The sequence below is a fragment of the Haematobia irritans genome, chromosome 4 (assembly GCF_050003625.1).
Source record: "Haematobia irritans isolate KBUSLIRL chromosome 4, ASM5000362v1, whole genome shotgun sequence".
Classification (NCBI taxonomy): domain Eukaryota; kingdom Metazoa; phylum Arthropoda; class Insecta; order Diptera; family Muscidae; genus Haematobia; species Haematobia irritans.
Window position 1 is genome coordinate 14,694,923 of NC_134400.1, and position 26,370 is coordinate 14,721,292.

Genomic DNA, 26,370 nt, shown 5'->3' on the forward strand with positions numbered 1-26,370 from the left:
CTTTTATAGTAATTGAAAAATCGGCGATATATTTAAATAAATTCTGAAAATATAGATATTTGGAATCATATGTTACCGAAGCGAGTTTTTGGGGTTGTAGTGGAGTTTAAGTCAAAATGGACTACAATAAATAGTTTGTAATAAAAAAATATGTCTATAAAAATAAGTAATTACATTTTATTATAATGCTACAAAAATTTAACACTCAACTGCTAATGTGGGGCTTTAAACGAATTTCATACAAGCAGCAAAGGCACAATTGAGGCGTGAGTCATTTGCATAGTTATCGTTTATCCGTATATAGATACAAACCAAGTGTTTGTTATTTATTTTCAACAAAAACATCATACAAATTGTTTTGTTAAAATTTTTGGAATTCTTTAACACTTGGGAGGGAATCAACACCGATATCACAATGAAGATGACTTAGTTCCATTCATGCTGAAACCTTAAAATTTACTTTTGTTTTTCTAATGCTAGCCATTTTATAAATGGTGGCTTATGTTAAAAATTATTTATTTGCATCTTCAATTTGGCTAAAAATTGCAAAACAAAAATATTTCAAATTTTTTCATCACTTCTGATTCAATTAGAAGACTCGTTTCTTGTCAAATCTATTTGTATGTTTATTGTATATTCTTTTTCTTATAATACATATTTCTAAACCTAAGTAATTGGGTAATGTTATAGTGGCAGTCATTTACACCCACCTCAGACAATTAGACTATTGTGTGAGCTAACAATAGATAAAAATATATAAGATAGAGATAAGGCTATCTTATATATTTTAATCACCAACAGAAGTGAGATAGTGCCAATTATAATAACAATAAATGAGAAGAGTTAAAAATAAATTAATAAGGCTTATACTTAGCCCCTCGTAAGTCGTTTTAAAATGAAGTCAATTCTAGCATATTGCAAATAGTCAAATTCAAATTCTGAAAATTTTGTCAACATTTTATTTCTATAGAAAATTTTGTCAAAATTTTATTTCTATAGACAATTTGTCAAAATTTTATTTTTATATAAAATTTGTAAACATTTTATTTCTAGAGAAAAATTTCTCTAAATTTTATTTCTAGAGAAAATTTTCTCTAAATTTTATTTCTATAGAAAATTTTCTCTAAATTGTATTTCTAGAGAAAATGTTGTCAAAATTTTATTTCTATAGAATATTTTGTCAAAATTTTATTTCTATAGAAAATTTTCTCAAAATTTTATTTCTAGAGAAAATTTTGTCAAAATTTTATTTCTAGAGAAAATTTTTGCAAAATTTTATTTCTATAGAAAATTTTTGCAAAATTTTATTTCTATAGAAAATTTTGTAAAAATTTTATTTTTTTTTTTAAATTTAAAAATTTTATTTCTATAGAAAAATTTCTCAAAATTTTATTTTTATATAAAATTTGTAAAAATTTTATTTCGATAGAAAACTTTTGCAAAATTTTATTTCTATAGAAAATTTTTCCAAATTTTATTTCAATAGAAAATTTGTCCAAATTTTATTTCTATAGAAAATTCTGTTAAAATTTGATTTCTATAGAATATTTTGTCAAAATTTTATTTCTTTAGAAAATGTTGTCAAAATTTTATTTCTATAGAAAATTTTGTCAAAATTGAAAATTTTCTCAAAAATTTTATTTCTTTAGAAAATTTTTCCAAATTTTATTTCAATAGAAAATTTGTCCAAATTTTATTTCTATAGAAAATTCTGTTAAAATTTGATTTCTATAGAAAATTTTGTCAAAATTTTATTTCTTTAGAAAATGTTGTCAAAATTTTATTTCTATAGAAAATTTTGTCAAAATTGAAAATTTTCTCAAAAATTTTATTTCTTTAGAAAATTTTGTCAAAATTTTATTTCTATAGAAAATTTTCTCAAAAATTTTATTTCTATAGAAAATTTTGTCAAAATTTTATTTCTTTAGAAAATTTTGTCAAAATTTTATTTCTATAGAAAATTTTTGCACAATTTTATTTCTATAGAAAATTTTTGCAAAATTTTATTTCTATAGAAAATTTCGTCAAAATTTTATTTCTATAGAAAATTTTGTTAAAATTTTATTTCTATAGAAAATTTTGTCAAAATGTTATTTCTATAGAAAATTTCGTCAAAAGAAAATTTTGCTAAAATTTTATTTCTATAGAAAATTTTGTCAAAATTCTATTTCTATTGGAGGTTAAGTCAAATTTGAAAATTCTTATAGACTTTTGCAAAATTTTATTTCTATAGAAAATTTCTATAGAAAATTTTGTCCAAAATTTATTTCTATAGAGAATTTTGTCAAAATTTTATTTCTATAGAAAATTTTTGCACAATTTTATTTCTATAGAAAATTTTTGCAAAATTTTATTTCTATAGAAAATTTCGTCAAAATTTTATTTCTATAGAAAATTTTGTTAAAATTTTATTTCTATAGAAAATTTTGTCAAAATGTTATTTCCATAGAAAATTTCGTCAAAAGAAAATTTTGCTAACATTTTATTTCTATAGAAAAATTTGTCAAAATTCTATTTCTATTGGAGGTTAAGTCAAATTTTAAAATTCTTATAGACTTTTGCAAAATTTTATTTCTATAGAAAATTTTTCCAAATTTTATTTCAATAGAAAATTTGTCCAAATTTTATTTCTATAGAAAATTCTGTTAAAATTTGATTTCTATAGAAAATTTTGTCAAAATTTTATTTCTTTAGAAAATGTTGTCAAAATTTTATTTCTATAGAAAATTTTTGTCAAAATTGAACATTTTCTCAAAAATTTTATTTCTTTAGAAAATTTTGTCAAAATTTTATTTCTATAGAAAATTTTCTCCAAAATTTTACTTCTATAGAAAATTTTGTCAAAATTTTATTTCTTTAGAAAATTTTGTCAAAATTTTATTTCTATAGAAAATTTTATTTCTATAGAAAATTTTGTACAAAATTTATTTCTATAGAGAATTTTGTCAAAATTTTATTTCTATAGAAAATTTTTCCACAATTTTATTTCTATAGAAAATTTTATTTCTATAGAAAATTATTTCTATGCAAAATTTTATTTCTATAGAAAATTTTGTCAAAATTCTATTTCTATTGGAGGTTAAGTCACATTTGAAAATTCTTATAGACTTTTGCAAAATTTTATTTCTATAGACAATTTGTCCAAATTTTATTTCTATAGAAAATTCTGTTAAAATTTTATCTCTATAGAAAATTTTGTCAAATTTTTATTTCTATAGACAATTTTTGCAAAATTTTATTTCTATAGAAAATTTTGTAACAATTTTATTTTTTTAAAACATATGTAAAAATTTTATTTCTATATAAAATTTGTAACCATTTTATTTCTAGAGAACATTTTCTCAAAATTTTATTTCTATAGAAAATTTTGTCAAAATTTAATTTTTTTAGAAAATTTTGTCAAAATTTTATTTCTTTAGAAAATTTTCTAAAAAATTTTATTTCTTTAGAAAATTTTGTCAGAACAAAAACCAACAATAACAAAACAAAACGAATGAAAAAAGGGGAAGAACGCTCAAAATAAACCCAGCCAACTGCACTCAAATCGATGATTTGACAGTGGCATAGGAAAAGGGATATGTTTATACGAATTTATTTCGGCATAAGCCGGCTACCATGCAAAACCTTTTTCGGAAGGTTCAAGTGTGGTTCATTGTTGGGGTTAATGGACTGCCTGAATTTATTCTGATAATTGGTTGATAGTTTTGCTGCAAGTACAGGATGCTGATGAGGAATGTGGTAATTCCGAAACGTGCGTCCATCCAACCATCTTGCAGTCTATAGGGCTTTGCCCAAATAAATTTGACAAACATTATTTACCTCTGTTGGTTAAGCTACACTTGTAGTTTAGAGAAAATTTTTTCAAAATTTTATTTCTATAGAAAATTTCTCCAAATTTTATTTCTATAGAAAATTTTATCAAAATTTTTTTTTATAGAAAATTTTGTCAAAATTTTATTTTTATATAACATTTGTAAAAATTTTATTTCCATAGAAAATTTTGTCAAAATTTTATTTGTATAGAAAATTTTGTCAAAATTTTATTTCTATAGAAAATTATGTCAAAATTTTATTTCTTTAGAAAATTTTGTCAAAATTTTATTTCTATAGAAAATTTTATTTCTTTAGAAAATTTTATCAAAATTTTATTTCTTTAGAAAATTTTGCCAAAATTTAATTCTATAGAAAATTTTGTCAAAATTTTATTTCTTTAGAAAATTTTGTCAAAATTTTATTTCTATAGAAAATTTTGTCAAAATTTTATTTCTATTGAAAATTTTGTTCAAATTTTATTTCTTTAGAAAATTTTGTCAAAATTTTATTTCTATAGAAAATTTTGTCAAAATTTTATTTCTTTAGAAAATTTTGTTAAAATTTTATTTCTTTAGAAAATTTTGTTAAAATTTTATTTCTTTAGAAAATTTTGTCAGAACAAAAACCAACAATAACAAAACAAAACGAATGAAAAAAGAGGAAGAACGCTCAAAATAAACCAAGCCAAGTGCACTCAAATCGATGATTTGACAGTGGCATAGGAAAAGGGATATGTTTGTACGAATTTATTTCAACATAAGCCTGCTATCATGCAAAACCTTTTTCGGAAGGTTCAAGTGTGGTTCGTTGTTGGGTTTAATGAACTGCCTGAATTTATTCTGATAATTGGTTGATAGTTTTGCTGCAAGTAGAGGATGCTGATGAGGAATGTGGTAATTCCGAAACGTGCGTCCATCCAACCATCTTGCAGTCTATTGGGCTTTGCCCAAATAAATTTGACAAACATTCTTTTCCTCTGTTGGTTAAACTACACTTGTAGTTTAGTCAATGCATGGTTTTAAGCTGAAATCAAAAAAACAACAACAATGCTTAAAGAACAAAAACCAACAATAACAATAACAAAACAAAATTTCTATAGAAAATTTTATTTCTATAGAAAATTTTATTTCTATAGAAAATTTTGTCCAAAATTTATTTCTATAGAGAATTTTGTCAAAATTTTATTTCTATAGAACATTTTTGCAAAATTTTATTTCTATAGAACATTTTGTCAAAAGAAAATTTTGTTAAAATTTTATTTCTATAGAAAATTGTTGCAAAATTTTATTTCTATAGAAAATTTTTGCAAAATTTTTATAGAAAATTTAGTTAAAATTTTATTTCTATAGAAAATTTTATTTCTATAGAAAATTTCGTCAAAAGAAAATTTTGCTAAAATTTTATTTTTATAGAAAATGTTGTCAAAATTTTATTTCTATAGGAGGTTTAGTCAAATTTGAAAATTCTTATAGACCAATATAACTGTAACCCCTCTTAAGTCGTCCTGAAATGAAGTCAATTCTAACATATTGCAAATGGTCACAATGTAAATTCTACCAATTGAAATATGAAAATTTTGTTTTTATTGAAATTTTCTGTAGAAAATTTTGTCAAAATTTTATGTCTATAGAAAATTTTCTCAAAAGTTTTATTTCTTTAGAAAATTTTGTCAAAATTTTGTATCTTTAGAAAATTTTGCCAAAATTTTATTTCTTTCGAAAATTTTGTCGAAATTTTTATTGGGACGTCCATTCATGAAGCACCGCTCATCAAGAGTGATGTCTGTAAGACCGTTATCCAGATGGTTTTAGATTTTCGTTTTCCCTCTAGGCCTTATAAAGCTCTCTCACTACACATCAAGAGTAGTTTTGGTAATCCCCTATATGTCTTTAGATTTTCCATCTTTGTTCAAAGCAAAAAAATTTTAACCACTTTTTTGAATTTTTAAAAACCAGTGTATTAATGATTTTAAAAATACAAAAAAAAACTTTTCAAACCAAAAAAATAATAGCAAGAAGTGAAACTGCTACTTGGTGGTTTTCAATAATGAACTACTGCATTACAATGTCTCACCATCTTTCACATATCTGGGGAATGTGTGGCCATTGGTATAACATATTAACTTTTCAACAACTTTACAGTTCCTGTATGTCTAAAATATTTAAAAAAAGCAAATATATATAATTTGGTCACATTACCACCTCTAAAATAACACCACATAATAACAAGCACTTCATGAAACATCACACAACTGGTTAAAGTGAATGAACGCGTGTGAATATACTTTTCCTACAACCCATTTTTGTTTAGATTTCAATCGAGTATGGATTGCGAATTTTCAAACCAAAAATAAAGTTGTGTTTATTTTTTGTTTTGATCAAAATAAAACTGGAATTTTTATTTTTTCTTTATCCAAAACTAAGAAGAAGCTATAATGAGGTAAGTAAGACTCCTCAAAGTTTGAGTTGTGAAGTCAAGTTAAAAGTCAATCGTCAGGGACGTAGCATGGGTGAGTGATTGGTGTTGATAGCCAGCTCTGCTTTGTACACAACGCATGCCATTACAATCTAAAGGAAATATTGGTTGGAGCCATGTCAAAATTTTCTATAGAAATAAAATTTTGGGGAAATTTCCCATAGAAATAAAATTTTAACAAAATTTTCTACAGAAATAAAATTTCGAAAAAATAATTTATAGAAATAAAATTTGGATAAAATAGTCTATAGAAATAAAAATTTAAGAAAATTTTATAAAGAAGTAAAATTTTGAGGAAATTTGCCATAGAAATAAAAACTCTTGAAATTTTCCATGGAAGTAGTTTTTACAAAATAGTCAATAAAAATAAAATTTTGACGAAATAAATTTTTGACAAAATTTTCTATGGAAATAAAATTTTGCCAAAATTTTCTATAGAAATAAAATTTTGACAAAATTTTCTATAGAAATAAAATTTTCACAAATTTTTCTATAGAAATAAAATTTTCACAAAATTTTCTATAGAAATAAAATTTTGACAAAATTTTCTATAGAAGTAAAATTTTGAAAGAGATTTTTTTAATTGGATTTTCGGTAAAATTTTCTTCAAATTTTGGTAGAATATTTTTGGCTCGAATGGCAACCATGCTTGCGTCTCAAGACAATATAACATTGCTATTGATTTGCCTCCTCCAATATAAAATCGTGACTACTTCCCTGACCAACCAACATGTTCATTGCAACTAAATAGTAAGCAAAATATAAATGTATAATGCATCCAATGATTTCCTTAGAGATGATGCATCTTCACATCAATCGCGTGTATATGTTCACAGCTTTTGTTATGCAATTTCATTGAGTCAAATCTGTGTAAGCTCAATGAAGATGTTATATATGGTGATGACTACCATCTAATGATAATTTTCTGTTATATACTCTCCACCATGGGTACTCTCTTTCAGAGATAGTTTGTCGAAAAGTAACGTCGTATTTGACATACATTTACGATGTAATTTAATATACGTTGTAGTTTTCGACAAAAACAAAATTAATAAGTAAGAGGAATTATACAATATTTTTTTTTTGTTTTTTTAGATTCAGTTATCATTTTATGATTTCTGGGACAAATTTTGAATTTTTGAATTCATTTATCTTTAAGAAAAAAAAAAAACATAAGTGCAAAGGTAATTTAATTTAAGTAGTTTTCTATTTCTAGTCTGGCATTAGATATGGCCATTGCTTTAGGAATAAACTGTAAAATTGTTCTTTAATCAAATGTTTCTTCTTGACCAAAAGTTGTTGAAGCAGGGATGTTAAATTTGTACGAAATTTGGTACATCGCAATTCCCAAAAGTACAATTGCACTACAATGACCTATATGGTAAAATTTGAAATATTCAGTTCGTCTTCAAAATGCTTCAGAAGTTCCCAGCGGCAACATTTTGACAAACTTTTGAAATTTTCTATAGAAATAAAATTTTGACAAAATTTCTATAGAAACAAAATTTTGCAAAATTTGTCTATAGAAATAAAATTTTGACAAAATTTCTATAGAAATGCAATTTTGCAACAATCTTCTTTGGAAATAAAATTTTGCAAACATTTTCTATAGAAATAAAATTTTGCAAAAATTTTCTATAGAAATAAAATTTTGCAAAAATTTTCTAAAGAAATAAAATTGTCCATATATTTCCCATAGAAATAAAATTTTACATAATAATAATAAGTAAGAGGAATTATATAATACAATTTTTTATAAGATTCCGTTATCATTTTATGATTTCTGGGACAAATTTTGAATTCATTTATCTTTAAGAAAAAAAAAACATAAGTGCAAAGGTAATTTAATTTAAGTAGTTTTCTATTTCTAGTCTGGCATTAGATATGGCCATTGCTTTAGGAGTAAACTGTAAAATTGTTCTTTAATCAAATGTTTCTTCTTGACCAAAAGTTGTTGAAGCAGGGATGTTAAATTTGTACGAAATTTGGTACATCGCAATTCCCAAAAGTACAATTGCACTACAATGACCTATATGGTAAAATTTGAAATATTCAGTTCGTCTTCAAAATGCTTCAGAAGTTCCCAGCGGCAACATTTTCACAAACTTTTGAAATTTTCTATAGAAATAAAATTTTGACAAAATTTCTATAGAAACAAAATTTTGCAAAATTTGTCTATAGAAATAAAATTTTGACAAAATTTCTATAGAAATGCAATTTTGCAACAATCTTCTTTGGAAATAAAATTTTGCAAAAATTTTCTATAGAAATAAAATTTTGCAAAAATTTTCTAAGGAAATAAAATTTTGCAAAAATTTTCTATAGAAATAAAATTTTGCAAAAATTTTCTAAAGAAATAAAATTGTCCATATATTTCCTATAGAAATAAAATTTTACAAAAACTTTGTTAAAAATAAAATTTTGCAAAAATTTTCTATAGAAATAAAATTTTGCAAAAATTTTCTATAGAAATAAAATTGTGCAAAAATTTTCTATAGAAATAAAATTTTGACAAAATTTTCTATAGAAATAAAATGTTGACAACATTTTCTATGGAAATAAAATTTTGACAAAATTTTCTATAGAAATAAAATTTTGCAAAAATTTTCTATAGAAATACAAGTTTGCAAAAATTTTCTATAGAAATAAAATTTTGCAAAAATTTTCTAAAGAAATAAAATTTGGGACAAATGTTCTATAGAAAAAAAAAATTTGCAAAAATTTTCTATAGAAATAAAATTTTGCAAAAATTTTCTATAGAAATAAAATTTTGACAAAATTTTCTATAAAAATAAAATTTTGCAAAAATTTTCTGTAGGAAAAAAAATTGCAAACATTTTCTATAGAATTAACATTATGCAAAAATTTTCTATAGAAATAAAATTTTTTCGTGTTTTTTTATTGTTGGTTTGTACTGTAATCATATTTGTTGTTTTGATCTCAGCTTTAAAACCATTGTGTTGACCAAACTACAAGATTAGCTTAACTAACAGAGGAAAATAATGTTTGTCAAATTTATTTGGGCAAAGTCCTATAGACTACAAGATGGTTGGATGGACGCACGTTTCGGAATTACCACATTCCTCATCAGCATCCTCTACGTGCAGCAAAACTATCAATCAATTATCAGAATAAATTCAGGCAGTTCGCTAAACCCAAAGTGAACCACACTTGAATCTTCCAAAAAAAGGTTTGTGAAAGCCGGCTTATGCCGAAATAAATTCATACTAACATCTCTCTTTTCCTTTGCCACCATCAAATCATCGATTTGAGTGCAGTTGGCTTTGTTTATTTTGAGCGTGCTTCCTCTTACTTCATTCGTGTTTTGTTGGTTTGTACTGTAATCATATTTGAAATTTTCTATAAAATACAATTTTGAAAAAAATTTCTATAGAAATAAAATTTTGCAAAAATTTTCTATAGAAATAAAATTTTGCCAAAATTTTCTATAGAAATAAAATTTTCCAAAAATTTCTATAGAAATAAAATTTTGCAAAAATTTTCTATAGAAATAAAATTTTGCAAAAATTTTCTATAGAAATAAAATTTTGCAAAATTTTTCTAAAGAAATGAAATATTAACAAGATTTTCTGTGGAACAATGAACACATTTTGTTGGCTTAATTTTTATGAAAATGTGTTTGGGTGTAGCATTTTGATTTGGAGAGATAAATACCACACTTTTTTGGGAAAAAAATCTAAATTTAATTAGGTCCACTACTATAGTATTCAATTCAAAGATAATATATTTTGTATCAAAATTTTATATAAGTCTCTTATGTCTTAGATTTTAAAAAGTTATCAATGAGTCACTTAAAAAAAAATTGAAGCCTCGTTTTCTCATCTCCATTAAAATGTTTTTTCCTATACAATATCTATTGATGCATTAAATAAATTCTGACTTGGGCTTATGTCATAGTTATTTATTGTTCTAACACCCGCTGTAAAATTTGTAATTGTTCAAACTACTACCCAACTCATGAACCATTAAAATTATACAATTGCTTAATTAATTATATTTCATCCAACGTTACCACCGAGCAATAAATAATCAATTAATTTCTAAAAATAAAAATTACTTGGAATTTGATAGGCTATAGAATGGTATGCGGAAAAAATGGAAAACAAAATCTCCAATTAATCTTAAATGATTTATTTTTTACAACATTAAAGAGCTTAGAGGTGAAGGAGTGTGAGTATGGGGTATAACGATTATATCTTATATCCGGACCTTATAATGGACTAGAACATGAAAGTCGTAGATCGATTCGATCTATGAGTAATATTACTGCTACACTAGAACAAATATTAATGACAAAATTCTTTAAAATAAAGTTTAATTAAATAGAATAATTAAAAGAAGGTTTTTAATCTGTGTTCTAAACTTTCTTTTCATTAATACTCCTACTACACTGAAAAAAAAATATTGAGTTATCAATTCAATAATTTTATCAATTCTACCATGAAGATTAAAAAAAATTAAAACAAATTTCAATTAAAAAAATCATGGATCAATTACATATTGTCATAGTTGTAGCCAAAAGTTATTTTCTTTAGTGTACTTATACTACATAGTCATTGATTTAATTGGAATCGTGTACTCACCTTATAAACACCATCAACCATTTTGGTAATTTCCTCTGACTCCATGGTGTCTCGGTGTGTGGTCTATATTACGGGTATATTGATTTTGTTGATTCTCAGCAGATACAAAATCGATGAGTTTTCGTCTTTGTTTGTTTTTATGATTGCCTTGTTTTTTATATATTTTCTATATCCTTTTTTAATATTTTTTTTTTAGTTTTATTGATAAATATTTGTATATTTCTATTTTGCAATCACTTCATATATATTCACTTGTTTCTATTGTTGTTGTTGTCGTTGTTGTTGTTGTTTTTTTGCTATAAAAGGAATAAATAAAATTCACTTTCAATGACACGAAATTGCAAAGGCTTTGATTTTTGGGGAGGAGGGTAAAACAGTTGAATGCACGAACGTAATTTCACTTTCTAAATGACTCGAACACCCGAAATACTCGAAATTGAAGTTTGCGTCTTAAGTCTTTCGTTTTTCTGAAGATACTATTATGAACATGTGCTAACATTTCCCGGACTGCCTGCCAGCCAACTATCTAGCCTAACAGGGGAGCGCTTCAAGCTACCACCACCAACCACTCTCATCCGCATCTATTGCTACAAACCAGTCTCGATTTCAACTTGTTGTCATTATTGTTTGTTTGCTATTGTAAAAGCTTCCTGTATTGGATGTTGTGCTGTTTAATGTTGCATTTAACGCCGTCCAACTGACGGCAACTGACTCTTAATGCTGATTATGGCCAACGGGAAAAAGGTTACCAAGAAAGTTTAAATGCTGCAGATTTTTTCTTCTCTCCATCACATTTCTTTCAAATCTTTCTTCGTTGCTTTAGGCGGAAGGGAATGTGTTGATGTGGAAAAGTGGCAGAGGGGCAAATGGGGACGAAAATATCTGACATTAAATGTTGTAACCAGTTTATTGTTTTGATTGTGAGTTTTTGTTTTCATTTCTTTCATTGTTTTTTTTTTTTTTTTTTTTTTTAAGCCCAACTATCATCTTTCTTATTCTCATTTCTCTTTGGCAGGCCTTGAGTTGGCTTTCTTTTTATCTGTAGATTAATTTCAGGAGACATATTCACTCAATCGTTTATTCTCTCTGTAGGTTAAGATTTTATTGTGGACATGTGCTTTTGTGGTTTCATATGATATCCATTCAGATGTCTGGGGTTTTTTCTTTAGTTTGCCCTCATTTATTTCTATAACTCCAGCTGAGTTTGTCAAGGCGATGGAGTTTTTAATCAATGTTCGTTCGCAAAACTCCTTCCACCTTGAAGGTAATATTTTGAAAAAAAAAAATTAAAAATACTATAGAGGAAATTGGAATTTTCGTTTTCTTTTTATTCTATCTGGTACAATTACAATCGTTACAAAAATTTATTTGTGCTATTTGTTATCATGTGTATTATGAATTCGTTTGGGATAAACAAATTTTTATAATAATTAAAATTGGGTAAAACTTGCAAAGTTTGTATGCGAGCAACAAATAGGTGAACAAAAAGACAACTAAGGAAATGACGCTTGACCAAGCACTTAGAAAAAATAATATTACCAAATATACAATGGTTCGTTAGTTTAAAAAATATTTCCTACTAAAAACGGAAAACCTTCGCGAAAAAACTCAAATTTCAAAACTTCGTTAATTAAATTTAACGAAAAAGAAAATTTTGGAAAAAATTTTCTATAGAAATAAAATTTTGGAAAAAATTTCTTTAGAAATAAAATTTTGGAAAAAATTTTTAAAGAAATAAAATTTTGGAAAAAATTCCATTAAAATTAAATTTTGACAAAATTTTCTATAGAAATAAAATTTTGGAAACATTTTCTATAGCAAAAAAATGTTGACAAAATTTTCTTAGAAATAAAATTTTGACAAAATTTTCTATAAGAATAAAATTTTGATAACATTTTTTTGTAGAAATAAATTTTTGGAAAATTTTTATATAGAAATACAATTTTGACAAAATTGTCTATAGAAATAATATTTTGGAAAAATTGTCTATAGAAATAAAATTTTGGAAAAAAATTTCTATAGAAATAAAACTTTGACAAAATTTTCTATAGAAATAAAATTTTGATCAAATTTTCTATAGAAATAAAATTTTGACAAAATTTTTTTATAGAAATAAAGCTTTGGAAAAAAATTGTATAAAAATAAAATTTTGGAGACATTTTCTATAGAAATAAAATTTTGGAAAATTTTTCTATAGAAATACATTTTTGACAAGATTGTCTCTCTATTGGTTACACTGAAAAAGCAGTGAACCCACCGGGAAGAAAATTTTTGATTAATTTTGGAAAATTTTGAATATTTTTAGAAAATTTTAACGCTGGCGTCACGCCGATATCACAAAAATAGGTAAATATTTTTCTACTTTTTTCAAGAAAATTTAGTAGACATAATTAATGTTTTTCAATTGTTAAAGAAAATTTTGTAGTTTGGAGGAAAAAGTTGGAGTTAAAAATTACAAGAATGTCTTTAGTGACATACGAAGTTCATGATGGATGGATGGATTCTAAAGAAATAAAATTTGGGAAAAAATTCTATTAAAATAAAATTTTGAGAAAATTTTCGATAGAAATAAAATTTTGGAAAATTTTTCTATAGCAAAAAAATGTTGACAAAATTTTCTATAAAATTTTCTTTAAAAATAAAATTTTTACAAAATTCGTTGTAGAAATAAATTTTTTAAAAATATTTCTATAGAAATAAAGTTTTGGAAAAAAATTTTATTGAAATAAAATTTTGGAAAAATTTTCTAAAGAAATAAAATTTTGGCAAAATTTTCTATAGAAATAAAATGTTGGCAAAATTTTCTATAGAAATAAAATTTTGGAAAAATTTTCTATAGAAATAAAATTTTGGAAAAATTTTCTATAGCAAAAAAATGTTGACAAAATTTTCTTAGAAATAAAATTTTGACAAAATTTTCTATAAAACTAAAATTTTGACATTTTTTTTTTGTAGAAATAAATTTTTGGAAAATTTTTCTATAGAAATAAAGATTTGGGAAAAAATTTTATAGAAGTAAAATTTTGACAAAATTGTCTATACAAATAAAATTTTGGAAAAAATTTCTATAGAAATAAAATTTTGATAAAATTTTCTATAGAAATAAAATTTTGATAAAATTTTCTACAGAAATAAAATTTTGACAAAAATTTTCTACAGAAATAAAATTTTGACAAAAATTTTTTGTAGAAATAAATTTTTGAAAAATTTTTCTATAGAAATAAAGATTTGAAAAAAATTGTATAGAAATAAAATTTTGAAAAAATTGTCTATAGAAATACAATTTTGGAAAAAATTTCCAAATTTTTTGACAAAATTTTCTATAGAAATAAAGTTTTGATCAAATTTACTATAGAAATAAAATATTGACAAAATTTTCTATGGAAATAAAATTTTGAAAAAAAAATCTTTAGAAATAAAAACACACCAGGAAGAAAACTTTAGATTAATTTTAGAAAATTTTGAATATTTTTAGAAAATTTTAACTTAACAGTATTACAAGCTCTGCCATCACGCCGATATCACAAAAATAGGTAAATATTTTGCGACACATTCAAGAAAATTTATTAGACATAATTAATTTTTTTACTTGTTAAAGAAAATTTTGTATTTTGAAGGAAGAAGTTGGAGTTAAAAATTGCAAGAATGTCGTTAGTGACATACGAAGTTCATGATGGACCCTTTTATGGTAAAATTTACAAACTTAAAGAAATAATGAACTGTTTTGTGAGAAATACGAATTTAATAAATCTTTATGCTTAATTTGTGTATAATTTTTTGCCCTTTTTTAGTTAATTTAACTAACATACGCAAAAAATTATTACAGCAAAGAAAACATTCTCCAAACATAATAATTTCATGAACTAAAATATAGTTAAATTGGCTTTACTGAAATAGAGAGTTCACTTTTTTTTAGTGTGGACTACAAGAGTAGCTTAAGTCTTTTGACACCTGAAGAAGCGGTTGATTCGTTCAGAATGCATGTTTCGATAATTGGTTCAAATGCGTGCACAAGTGTATAGATCTTAATGAGGACTATTTTGAAAAACAATAAAGCGATTTTTGGTGATTCATATTTGTTTTTGTTCTATAATCCCGAAATATTTATATATTTTTATATATTTATATTTATTGTTTTTTTACTTTTATTACACGTACTTTATGTCTGTGTTTCCTTGAATCACAATGATAACATTTATATTTTTGCTTTTATGCAAAAATAAAACAAATATTTGGTCGTTCTTCCTTTGTTTTTAATTTGGTAATTGATATTGGTATTTGTCACGTCGGTTGGTAATGATGTTTTTTTCATGTTATACGGCTGGTTGATTTTTCTTCATATCTCATACATCCAGATAATGTTGTTGTTGATGCCAAACATTTCTCGCTTTTCGTCTGAGTCGAAGTTAGCGCGGTACTGGTGAGTGGGCCGTATCTGTTAAAGCCATTAAAAATGTTATCTGTTGTTATTGTAACATTACGCTTTTCCTACTCCTCCTTCTCTTGAAAAATGTAGTTAATTATCTGCAATTAAATAAGAGCAAGCAAACATAAATTAGTATATTATAATTACCATTTCATTTAATCATAAACATAATGAATCAGAAAGAAACATACATGTTAATTTAATGAGATTTTTGAAAAAAAAACAATGATATCTTAGATGGACGTGATGTAGAAAAGGTACATTAAATTTTGATATGTAATACATAACACATACTGGCTTTAGCGTATGTGACATGTACTTAAGTACAAAGCATATACTGGCAGTGATTGAAGCAATTTCAATTAGAGAATTAATGGGATCAATTAATTTCGTGATTGAATTAAAAAAAACTTTCTGTGAGATTTGATTTTGTTTTAATTAGGAAATTAATTAAATCAACTAATGGTTTATTTGATGAACTCATCGAATTTATTCTGATGATTGGTCAATAGTTTCGCTCCAGATATAAAGGGTGATTCTTTTGAGGTTAGGATTTTCATGCATTAGTATTTGACAGATCACGTGGGATTTCAGACATGGTGTCAAAGAGAAAGATGCTCAGTATGCTTTGACATTTCATCATGAATAGACTTACTAACGAGCCACAACGTCTAATTTTCAGTGAATGGGCCCTAGAAAAGTTGGCAGAAAATCCGCTTTTTTATCGACAAATTTTGTTCAGCGATGAGGCTCATTTCTGGTTGAATGGCTACGTAAATAAGCAAAATTGCCGCATTTGGAGTGAAGAGCAACCAGAAGCCGTTCAAGAACTGCCCATGCATCCCGAAAAATGCACTGTTTGGTGTGGTTTGTACGCTGGTGGAATCATTGGACCGTATTTTTTCAAAGATGCTGTTGGACGCAACGTTACGGTGAATGGCGATCGCTATCGTTCGATGCTAACAAACTTTTTGTTGCCAAAAATGGAAGAACTGAACTTGGTTGACATGTGGTTTCAACAAGATGGCGCTACATGCCACACAGCTCGCGATTCTATGGCCATTTTGAGGGAAAACTTCGGAGAAAAATTCATCTCAAGAAATGGACCGGTAAGTTGGCCACCAAGATCATGCGATTTGACGCCTTTAGACTATTTTTTGTGGGGCTACGTCAAGTATAAAGTCTACAGAAATAAGCCAGCAACTATTCCAGCTTTGGAAGACAACATTTCCGAAGAAATTCGGGCTATTTCGGCCGAAATGCTCGAAAAAGTTGCCCAAAATTGGACTTTCCGAATGGACCACCTAAGACGCAGCCGCGGTCAACATTTAAATGAAATTATCTTCAAAAAGTAAATGTCATGGACCAATCTAACGTTTCAAATAAAGAACCGATGAGATTTTGCAAATTTTATGCGTTTTTTTTTTTAAAAAAAGTTATCAAGCTCTTAACAAATCACCCTTTACAGAGAGAAGGGCTGTGATTACCGCCTAGAGCAAACTGTTATTTTTGGATGGGCAGAAAACAATAAATTTTGACAAAATTTTCTATAGAAATCAAATTTTGACAAAATTTTATATATAAAGGGTGATTTGTTAAGAGCTTGATAACTTTTTTTTAAAAAAAAACGCATAAAATTTGCAAAATCTCATCGGTTCTTTATTTGAAACGTTAGATTGGTCCATGACATTTACTTTTTGAAGATAATTTCATTTAAATGTTGACCGCGGCTGCGTCTTAGGTGGTCCATTCGGAAAGTCCAATTTTGGGCAACTTTTTCGAGCATTTCGGCCGGAATAGCCCGAATTTCTTCGGAAATGTTGTCTTCCAAAGCTGGAATAGTTGCTGGCTTATTTCTGTAGACTTTAGACTTGACGTAGCCCCACAAAAAATAGTCTAAAGCCGTCAAATCGCATGATCTTGGTGGCCAACTTACCGGTCCATTTCTTGAGATGAATTGTTCTCCGAAGTTTTCCCTCAAAATGGCCATAGAATCGCGAGCTGTGTGGCATGTAGCGCCATCTTGTTGAAACCACATGTCAACCAAGTTCAGTTCTTCCATTTTTGGCAACAAAAAGTTTGTTAGCATCGAACGATAGCGATCGCCATTCACCGTAACGTTGCGTCCAACAGCATCTTTGAAAAAATACGGTCCAATGATTCCACCAGCGTACAAACCACACCAAACAGTGCATTTTTCGGGATGCATGGGCAGTTCTTGAACGGCTTCTGGTTGCTCTTCACTCCAAATGCGGCAATTTTGCTTATTTACGTAGCCATTCAACCAGAAATGAGCCTCATCGCTGAACAAAATTTGTCGATAAAAAAGCGGATTTTCTGCCAACTTTTCTAGGGCCCATTCACTGAAAATTCGACGTTGTGGCTCGTTAGTAAGTCTATTCATGATGAAATGTCAAAGCATACTGAGCATCTTTCTCTTTGACACCATGTCTGAAATCCCACGTGATCTGTCAAATACTAATGCATGAAAATCCTAACCTCAAAAGAATCACCCTTTAAATAAAATGTTTACAACATTTACTATAGAAATAAAATTTTGACAAAATATTCCACAGAAGAAAAATTTTGACCAAATTTTCTATAGATCTAAAATTTTGACGAAATTTTCTATAGAAATCATATTTTGACAAAATTTTCTATAGAAATAAAATTTTGACAAAATTTTCTATAGAAATAAAATTTTGACAAATTTTTCTAAATATCTAAAATTTTGACAAAATTTTTTGTAGAAATAAAATTTTGACATTTTCTATAGAACTCCAATTTTGACAAAATTTTCTATAGAACTAAAATTTTGACAAAATTGTCTATAGAAATCAAATTTTGACAAAATCTTCTAGAGAACAAAAATTTATAGAAATCAAATTTTTCTAGAAATCAAATTTTCTATAGAAACCAAATTTTGATAAATTTTTTATAGAAATCAAATTATTATATTTCATGTTAGCCTGATACCGAAACAGGCAATTGACGTTCAAATGCATTATATCTAATTATACAATTATTTTTCGAGCTTTATGGACAGATATAGATTAAGGAACATGGTTAATAGAGCCATTGAAAAGAAAACTAAAGGCTGTGGAAAAGTTCATTCGCCCGAACCGAAACATGTACAGTCCAGGCATGCATAGATTTGTATCTGGCGTTTTCTTTCTTATATCTGTCCATAAAGCTCGAAAAATAATTGTATAATTAGATATAATGCATTTGGACGTCAATTGCCTGTTTCGGTATCAGGCTAACATGAAATATAATAAGCAACGATGAGCCCGTCGTAAAACTAGGAAAAACACGACTAATGTACGCGTTAGAATTGTTGTTGTATCCTGGAAACCAGTTTCTGTAAGTTGTCACATGTTGTAGTTGACTGTAGAAACAATAAGCATTGTTCGACTGTTCACCACTTAGGTGAATTCTAACAAATTAGCTTTCTAAAAATAAATTTAGTGTTGTTGCATTACTATGTAACAAAACGAAATAAAAATAAGATTAAGGGACTTGTAAGTTATATGAAAAGATGATATACAGTGGGAGAAAAGATGATTCAATTTGTAAGAGGAAATTTCCCAAATGTTTTCTCCATAAGGAGTTAGCATAAAGGGCCCAAAAATTGAGTTATCTCTCCCAGCCAGATCTATACTAAAGGCTGTGGAAAGGTTCATTCGCCCGAACCGAAACATGTACACTCCAGGCGGGTATAGATTTGTATCTGGCGTTTTCTTTTCAATGGCTCTATTAACCATGTTCCTTAATCTATATCTGTCCATAAAGCTCGAAAAATAATTGTATAATTAGATAGAAATCAAATTATGATAAATTTTTTATAGAAACCAAATTTTGAATATTTTTTCATAGAAATCAACTTTTGATAAATTTTCTATAGAAATAAAATTTTGACAAAATTTTCTATAGAAATAAAATTTTGACAAAATTTTCAGTTTAAATCCAATTTTTAAAAAACTTTCTATAGAAATCATATTATGACAGAATTTTATACAGAAATCAAATTTTGACAAAATGTTCTATAGAACAAAAATTTATAGAAATCAAATTTTTATAGAAATCAAATTTTGACCAAATTTTCTATAGAAACCAAATTTTGATAAATTTTTTATAGAAATCAAATTATGATAAATTTTTTATAGAAACCAAATTTTGAATGTTATTTTTTTGTAGAAATCAAATTTTGATAAATTTTCTATAGAAATAAAGTTTTGACAAAATTTTCTATAGAAATAAAATTTTGACAAAATTTTCTACAGAAATAAAGTTTTGACAAAATTTTCTATAGAAATCACATTTTGACAAAAAAAATTTATACATATAACATTTTGACAAAATTTTCTATAGGAATAAAATTTTGATAAATTTTTCGATAGATCTAAAATTTTGACAAAATTTTTTTATAGAAATAAAATTTTGACATTTTCTATAGAACTCAAATTTGACAAAATTTTCTGTAGATGTTCTATAGAAATCAAATTTTGACAACATTTTCAATTTGAATCCAATTTTTACAAAACTTTCTATAGAAATCAAATTATGACAGAATTTTCTACAGAAATCAAATTTTGACAAAATTTTCTATAGAACAAAAATTTATAGAAATCAAATTTTGACCAAATTTTTTTAAGAAACTAAATTTTGATAAATTTTTTATAGAAATCAAATTATGATAGAATTTTTTTTATAGAAACCAAAATTTTGAATATTATTTTGTAGAAATCAAATTTTGATAAATTTTCTATAGAAATAAAATTTTGACAAAATTTTCTACAGAAATAAAATTTTGACAAAATTTTCTATAGAAATAAAATTTTGACAAAATTTTCAATTGAAATACAATTTTAACAAAATTTTCTATAGAAATCAAGTTTTGACAAAATTTTCTATAGAAATCAAATTTTGACAAAATTTTCCATAGAAATCAAATTATAACAAAATTTTCAATAGAAATAAAATTTTGGCAAAATTTTCTATAGAAATCAAATTTTGACAAAATTTTCCATAGAAATCAAATTATAACAAAATTTTCAATAGAAATAAAATTTTGGCAAAATTTTCTATAGAAATAAAATTTTGGCAAAATTTTCTATAGAAATAAAATTCTGGCAAAAATTTTTATTGAAATGAAATTTTGGCAAAATTTTCTATGGAAATAAAATGTTGACAAAATTTTATAGAAATAAAATTTTGACGAAAATTTTTATAGAAATAAAATTTTGACAAAATTTTCTATAGAAATAAATTTTTTTGACAAAATTTTCTATAGAAATAAATTTTTTTGACAAAATTTTCTATAGAAATTAAATTTTGGCAAAATTGTTTATAGACATAAAATTTTGACAAAATTTTCTATAGAAATCAAATTTTGACAAATTTTCGATTGAAATACAATTTTGACAAAATTTTCTATAGAAATCAAATTTTGACAAAATTTTCCATAGAAATCAAATTATAACAAAATTTTCAATAGTAATAAAATTTTGGCAAAATTTTCTATAGAAATAAAATTCTGGCAAACATTTTTATAGAAATAAAATTTTGGCAAAATTTTCTATGAAAATAAAATGTTGACAAAATTTTTATAGAAATAAAATTTTGACGAAAATTTTTATAGAAATAAAATTTTGACAAAATTTTCTATAGAAATAAATTTTTTTGACAAAATTTTCTATAGAAATACATTTTTTTGACAAAATTTTCTATCGAAATTAAATTTTGGCAAAATTGTTTATACACTGAAAAAAATATTGTCGCAAGGTCAAAGATTTCATGTCTTTAAAATACGAATACAAATTTTGCTTAGCATAGAAGACGCATTTCTCTAAAATAAAGTTATTTTCCTTGTCCAAAAGTCGATAAACTTTTCAATGAAGTCGTATTGTCCTTATAATTAAGTGATTTGACTTAAAAATGGGTATCTTAACATGAAAGAAAAAATGTATCGGCTAAGGTCAACTTGACTTTAATAATTCAGAAAAATTCTTTACATTTAATGAAATTGTCTTTAAATTTGTTGTCTTTTTGCATCTTGACTACAAAGCAAAAAATCGTTCATAAAGTTGCCGTTAACTCGTTTTTAAAGGACTTTGATAGCATATAAAGAAAAAAAGCTGAGAAAGCGAAAAATTAAAATTTGCTTCCTAGAAACAAGTACACAAAACCTAAATTTAAAAGAGAATTGTGTCTTAAAAGTATCCTTACTTGTATTCTCCGCTTCTTTGGCTCGGAATCAATACCACATTTTTTAAAGTAAAGACAAAATCTTTGGAAAATTTTGAAAAATTTTGACAAAATACAATTTTGGCAAAATTTTCTATTGAAATCAAATTTTGACAAAATTATAGAAATAGAATTTTCCCATAAAGACTTTAAATAAAAAGAAGAAGTTTCAGAAGTTATCTTCGTTTCAGTTTTTCCACAAATTAAAAATGTATTTATACAATAATATTGTTCAATTTCTTTCATTTTTTGCAAATAAAACTAAACAAACTCTTAAGATGCATTATATATTGAAATTATTTATTTTAACTTCTTCCACTTTCATTAGGAATGCCAGGTTTCTTTTGAGCTCTTTTTTTATCTTACAAAAACAAAAAAAAAACAGTTTGTATATTAAGCTTTATAATTTTGATACCTGATTAACATCATTATCTCCCATTATCGTTCCAAATATTCCAACAAATTATCGCGGTTAATACACAAAAATATAATTGGGGGAATATTTTGGTCCACCAACAGATATCGACAACCATGTAGATTAAGAAATGGATGTCAATGAACTCATTTTTTGATAATTCGTGGATAGCCGATACACATCAACCGAAGTAAAAGAAGAAACAAAATAAATGTCATCATAAACAATCATGAACAAAATATGAAAGAAAAATTATAAGATATAAATACGGTTATCAATTTTAATTGCATGCATGTGAAATATATGAATTAAAAAAAAAAAATACTTAGTAAAATAAATTCTTTCATTTCAAGTTAACATTATTTTGATTTTAATATAATATATTATTTAATATAATATAAATTTAATATTATTTTTTTAATAATATTTATACTTATTACAATTTTAATTTTATTTTTTTAATTTAATTTTCTTGAATAAATTTTTTTTTTTCAATTACGTTCTATTTAATTTAAACTTGTTATAATTATAAGATTATAAAATATAATTTCATTTTATTTTTTTTTTTTGAATTTAATTTTGTTGAATCAAATATATCGTATTATGTTCAATTCAATCTATCGAAGACACATCATAATACAATGTCCACTACTATTATCACATAATGTCGTTGCCCCTCAAATTCCACCAAAGGGCATTGAACGATTTTGCCCATACCCATTTATTTATATAATAGTTTCGTTACCAGCATCTATTAGCGCATCCAAAAAAACACGACTTTGGTAATTGCTTTCTTTAGTGTATTTTCATTGGCTTGATGATGAAAATGAACATTTTCTTTTACAGGGATTAACAATTCTTCGTATGAGGCAAGTTTTCAATCATGGATTTTGATTTTTTGTTTTAGTTGAAAGAGGATGAATCCAAGTCTAATTTGGTTTCGGTCATTTCCAATCAGTTTTGGCGATATTATTTGCATCTATCTAACGATGATGATAATGATGTTGTCATGACCAACATCATTATCATCATCAATGCCAATGGATGCAAATAAAAGAGTTTTTTTTTCAAATACTTTCACCATTTTTCGTTTTGTTTGCTATTGGAGTATTATGAATATCTGATCTGTGCATCAATGACTTAGATGGTTGTCTAGGGGAATTATTCAATCATAATGACAACAATAAGCGTATATCCTTTTGAATATATGGGAAAGATGACATGTGAAGAGTATTTATGATGCTTTTACCATAGCTATTACAATGTAAAGCCTCACACATGGGATCATTAATAATTCAGAAATTGGTTAGGGATTTTGTAATTTTACGAATATTTTATTTAAAAAAAATATTGTCATGAGACCAAAGATTTCATGTTCTTAAAATACAAATCCGAATTTTGCTTAGCATAAAAAACGCATTTCCCTGATATAAAGATTTTTTTCTTTGGCCAGAAGTCGATGAACTTTTCAATGAAGTTGTTTTCTAAAATTATGTTAAGTACGCAAGACTTAAATCTAAAAGAGAATTTTGTCTTAAATTCATCCTTACTTCAATTCTCCGCTTCTTTGGCTCGGAATATCAAAATCATTAATGTAAAGACAATTTTTTTGGAACCGGGTACAATTAAATCACACTCAACAAATTTTCAACTTTGTGCATCATTGCTGTGATATGAACGTAAAACATCTCTAGGAGAGTTTTATGACTCACAATCAGATAAAAAATTTTCGAACTATTACAAATATTGAGATGTTATGTTAATTTTAAAATCAAGCATGTACCGAAACAAACGATTTAAAAACCATTCCAAATTTTTACAGAAATATTTACTTGTAACTTGAATCTGTTCAACATCTCGTTTTGTTCTTAAGTCTTTTGATTCCACAGGAGAGTTTTTGTCTCATAGTTGATCGGATCGGTTCATAAATATTCCAACCAATGTAAAATCTTGAGACTTAAGGCCAATATATCGAAATGTTACGTTTTAAAAAAAAAGCAGGTATTGACTTGAATTTGACAACACTTTTGAAACTCAGTGCACGCAGAGAAGAAACATGATTGCCACAATCATATTCGAAGAGCAAAATAATATGATAGCAGCTATTTTTGCGGCGACCATGTAACATTTTAACCTGCAACCATGTTGGCTCAGTGAACATGGTTCTAAGAAAAATACAATTGTCCTCATCTAAAATGTTATTATATTGATAAAAAGAATTTTGTTTCCATTAAAAGACAATGGTCACGATCTAAAATGTTATGTTATTCGTCAAAAATGTTTTTCTTCTAGTTAAAAGAACATGGTCACAACCTAAAATGTTTTGATTTTTATGAAAAAACTTTTTTCGTCGTCGAAAAAAGGACGCCACTTGAGAAAAGAAAACACAAAATCAACTTTATTTATTTGTTTTTATTTATTTATAAACTAATTCATTGTTTATTTGTATTTATAATGTCGTGCAAGCAAACTTCACATATTTTTACACACTCTAGTTTGGTTCAATTTCAACAATAAGTAATCATTCCATATTTACTTCGTGACCATCAAATGTACAAACGCAGACATCATGTAACTGCAAATAAAAATAAATTATATCATATATCAAAATGCAGAACAAAAACCAGGTATATTTTTTCAATTACACTTTCCTTTTTTGTATTCACATAAAACCACGTGCCATTTCTGAATAAATAAATTAACACAAAACACAATAATTCCGTATTCTCCGTCCATTCCAAGAAACAATCAACACACGACTGACGCGCAAAATGAAAATCGTGTGTACCTGCTCAATGTTTTTATAAAATTCTTGTCGCTGCAAAAAATTAAAAAATTAAATGGTCACGATAACAATGTACATGGTCTTTATGGTCATGTAATGGTTGTAGACATGTCTATACGTAAACTATAAAAATATTTTGTTCTCTGCAAAAAAGTAAAAAAATTGAATGGTCAGATACACGATTTTCCTGACCATATAATGGTCTCAAATTCTATCATTTAAATAATAGAACATGTTTGCGGCATTTGAGAACCATTTAAATGCTTATTGCCAACATATATTTTTCTCCGCTCGAAAATTATTTTTACAAAGACAAAATACATGGTTTTCGCGACAATTACATACTCTAAATAAGCATTAAATGGATGCGGCAACCATGTCCAAACATGTTTTTTCTGTGCGTGTGGAAACGAAAGATTTAAGAAATTTGTGCAAATTTTTACAGAACCTGGAATTTGAATCGGTCCAAATTCGCGTTTTGTTCTTAAGTCTTTTGATTACACAGTTTAGACTCATAGTTGATAATGATAGCTCGGTAGATTGGTACAATTGTTGATGTTTCGGTAGATTTAGCAAAATATTCCTTTCCAATTACAAGATACTTCAGTCTTCTATTGAAATAAAATTTTGATAAAATTTTCTATAGAAATGAAATTTTGACAAAATTTTCTATAGAAATAAAATTTTTGACAAAATATTCTATAGATATAAAATTTTAACAAAATTTTTTATACTAATCAAATTTTGACAAAGTTTTCTATAGAAATGAAATTTTGACAAAATTTTCTATAGAAATAAAATCTTGACAAAATTTTCTATAGAAATAAAATTTTGACAAAATTTTCAATAGAAATAAAAATTTTGACAAAATTTTCTATAGAAATACAATTTTGACAAATTTTTCTATAGAATTGAAATTTTGACAAAATTTTCTATAGAAATAAAAATTTTGACAAAATTTTCTACAGATATAAAATTTTTGACAAAATTTTTTATAGATATAAAATTTTATCAAAATTTTCTATATTAATCAAATTTTGACAAAATTTTCTATAGAAATAAAATTTTGAAAAAATTTTCTATAGAAATAAAATTTTGACAAAATTTTCTATAGAAATCAAATGTTGACAAAATTTTCTATAGAAATACAATTTTGACAAAATTTTCTATAGAAATTACATTTTGACAACATTTTTATAGAAATAAAATGTTGACAAAGTTTTCTATAAGAATAAAATTTTGACAAAATTTTCTATAGAAAAAAATTTGACAAAATTTTCTATAGAAAGAAAAATTTGACAAAATTTTCTATAGAAATAAAATATTGACAAAATTTTGTATAGAAATAAAATTTTGACAAAATTTTCTATAGAAATAAAATTTTGACAAAATTTTCTATAGAAATGAAATTTTGACAAAATTTTCTACAGAAAGAAAAATTTGACAAAATTTTCTATAGAAATACAATTTTGACAAAATTTTTATAGAAATAAAATGTTGACAAAGTTTTCTATAAGAATAAAATGTTGAAAAAGTTTTCTATAGAATTGAAATTTTGACAAAAGCTTCTATAGAAATAAAATTTTGACAAAATTTTGTATAGAAA

General features: G+C 25.3%; 1 protein-coding gene across 9 annotated transcripts in view; it reads right to left on the bottom strand.

Moving 5' to 3' along the window:
* IRSp53 (Insulin receptor substrate 53 kDa) overlaps positions 1-26,370 on the bottom strand; it is a 109,030-nt gene that overhangs the window by 28,614 nt on the left and 54,046 nt on the right. For 4 of the 9 annotated variants that reach the window (XM_075305100.1, XM_075305108.1, XM_075305106.1 and 1 more), the window contains exon 2: positions 10,893-11,188. In XM_075305100.1, coding sequence (XP_075161215.1) covers positions 10,893-10,937 — 45 coding nt within the window. In that variant the 5' untranslated portion in view covers positions 10,938-11,188. Of the gene's footprint in view, positions 1-10,892; positions 11,189-11,283; positions 12,150-15,050; positions 15,417-26,370 lie in introns of all 9 variants that reach the window. The other 5 variants (XM_075305103.1, XM_075305101.1, XM_075305105.1 and 2 more) reach the window with 3 other exon arrangements.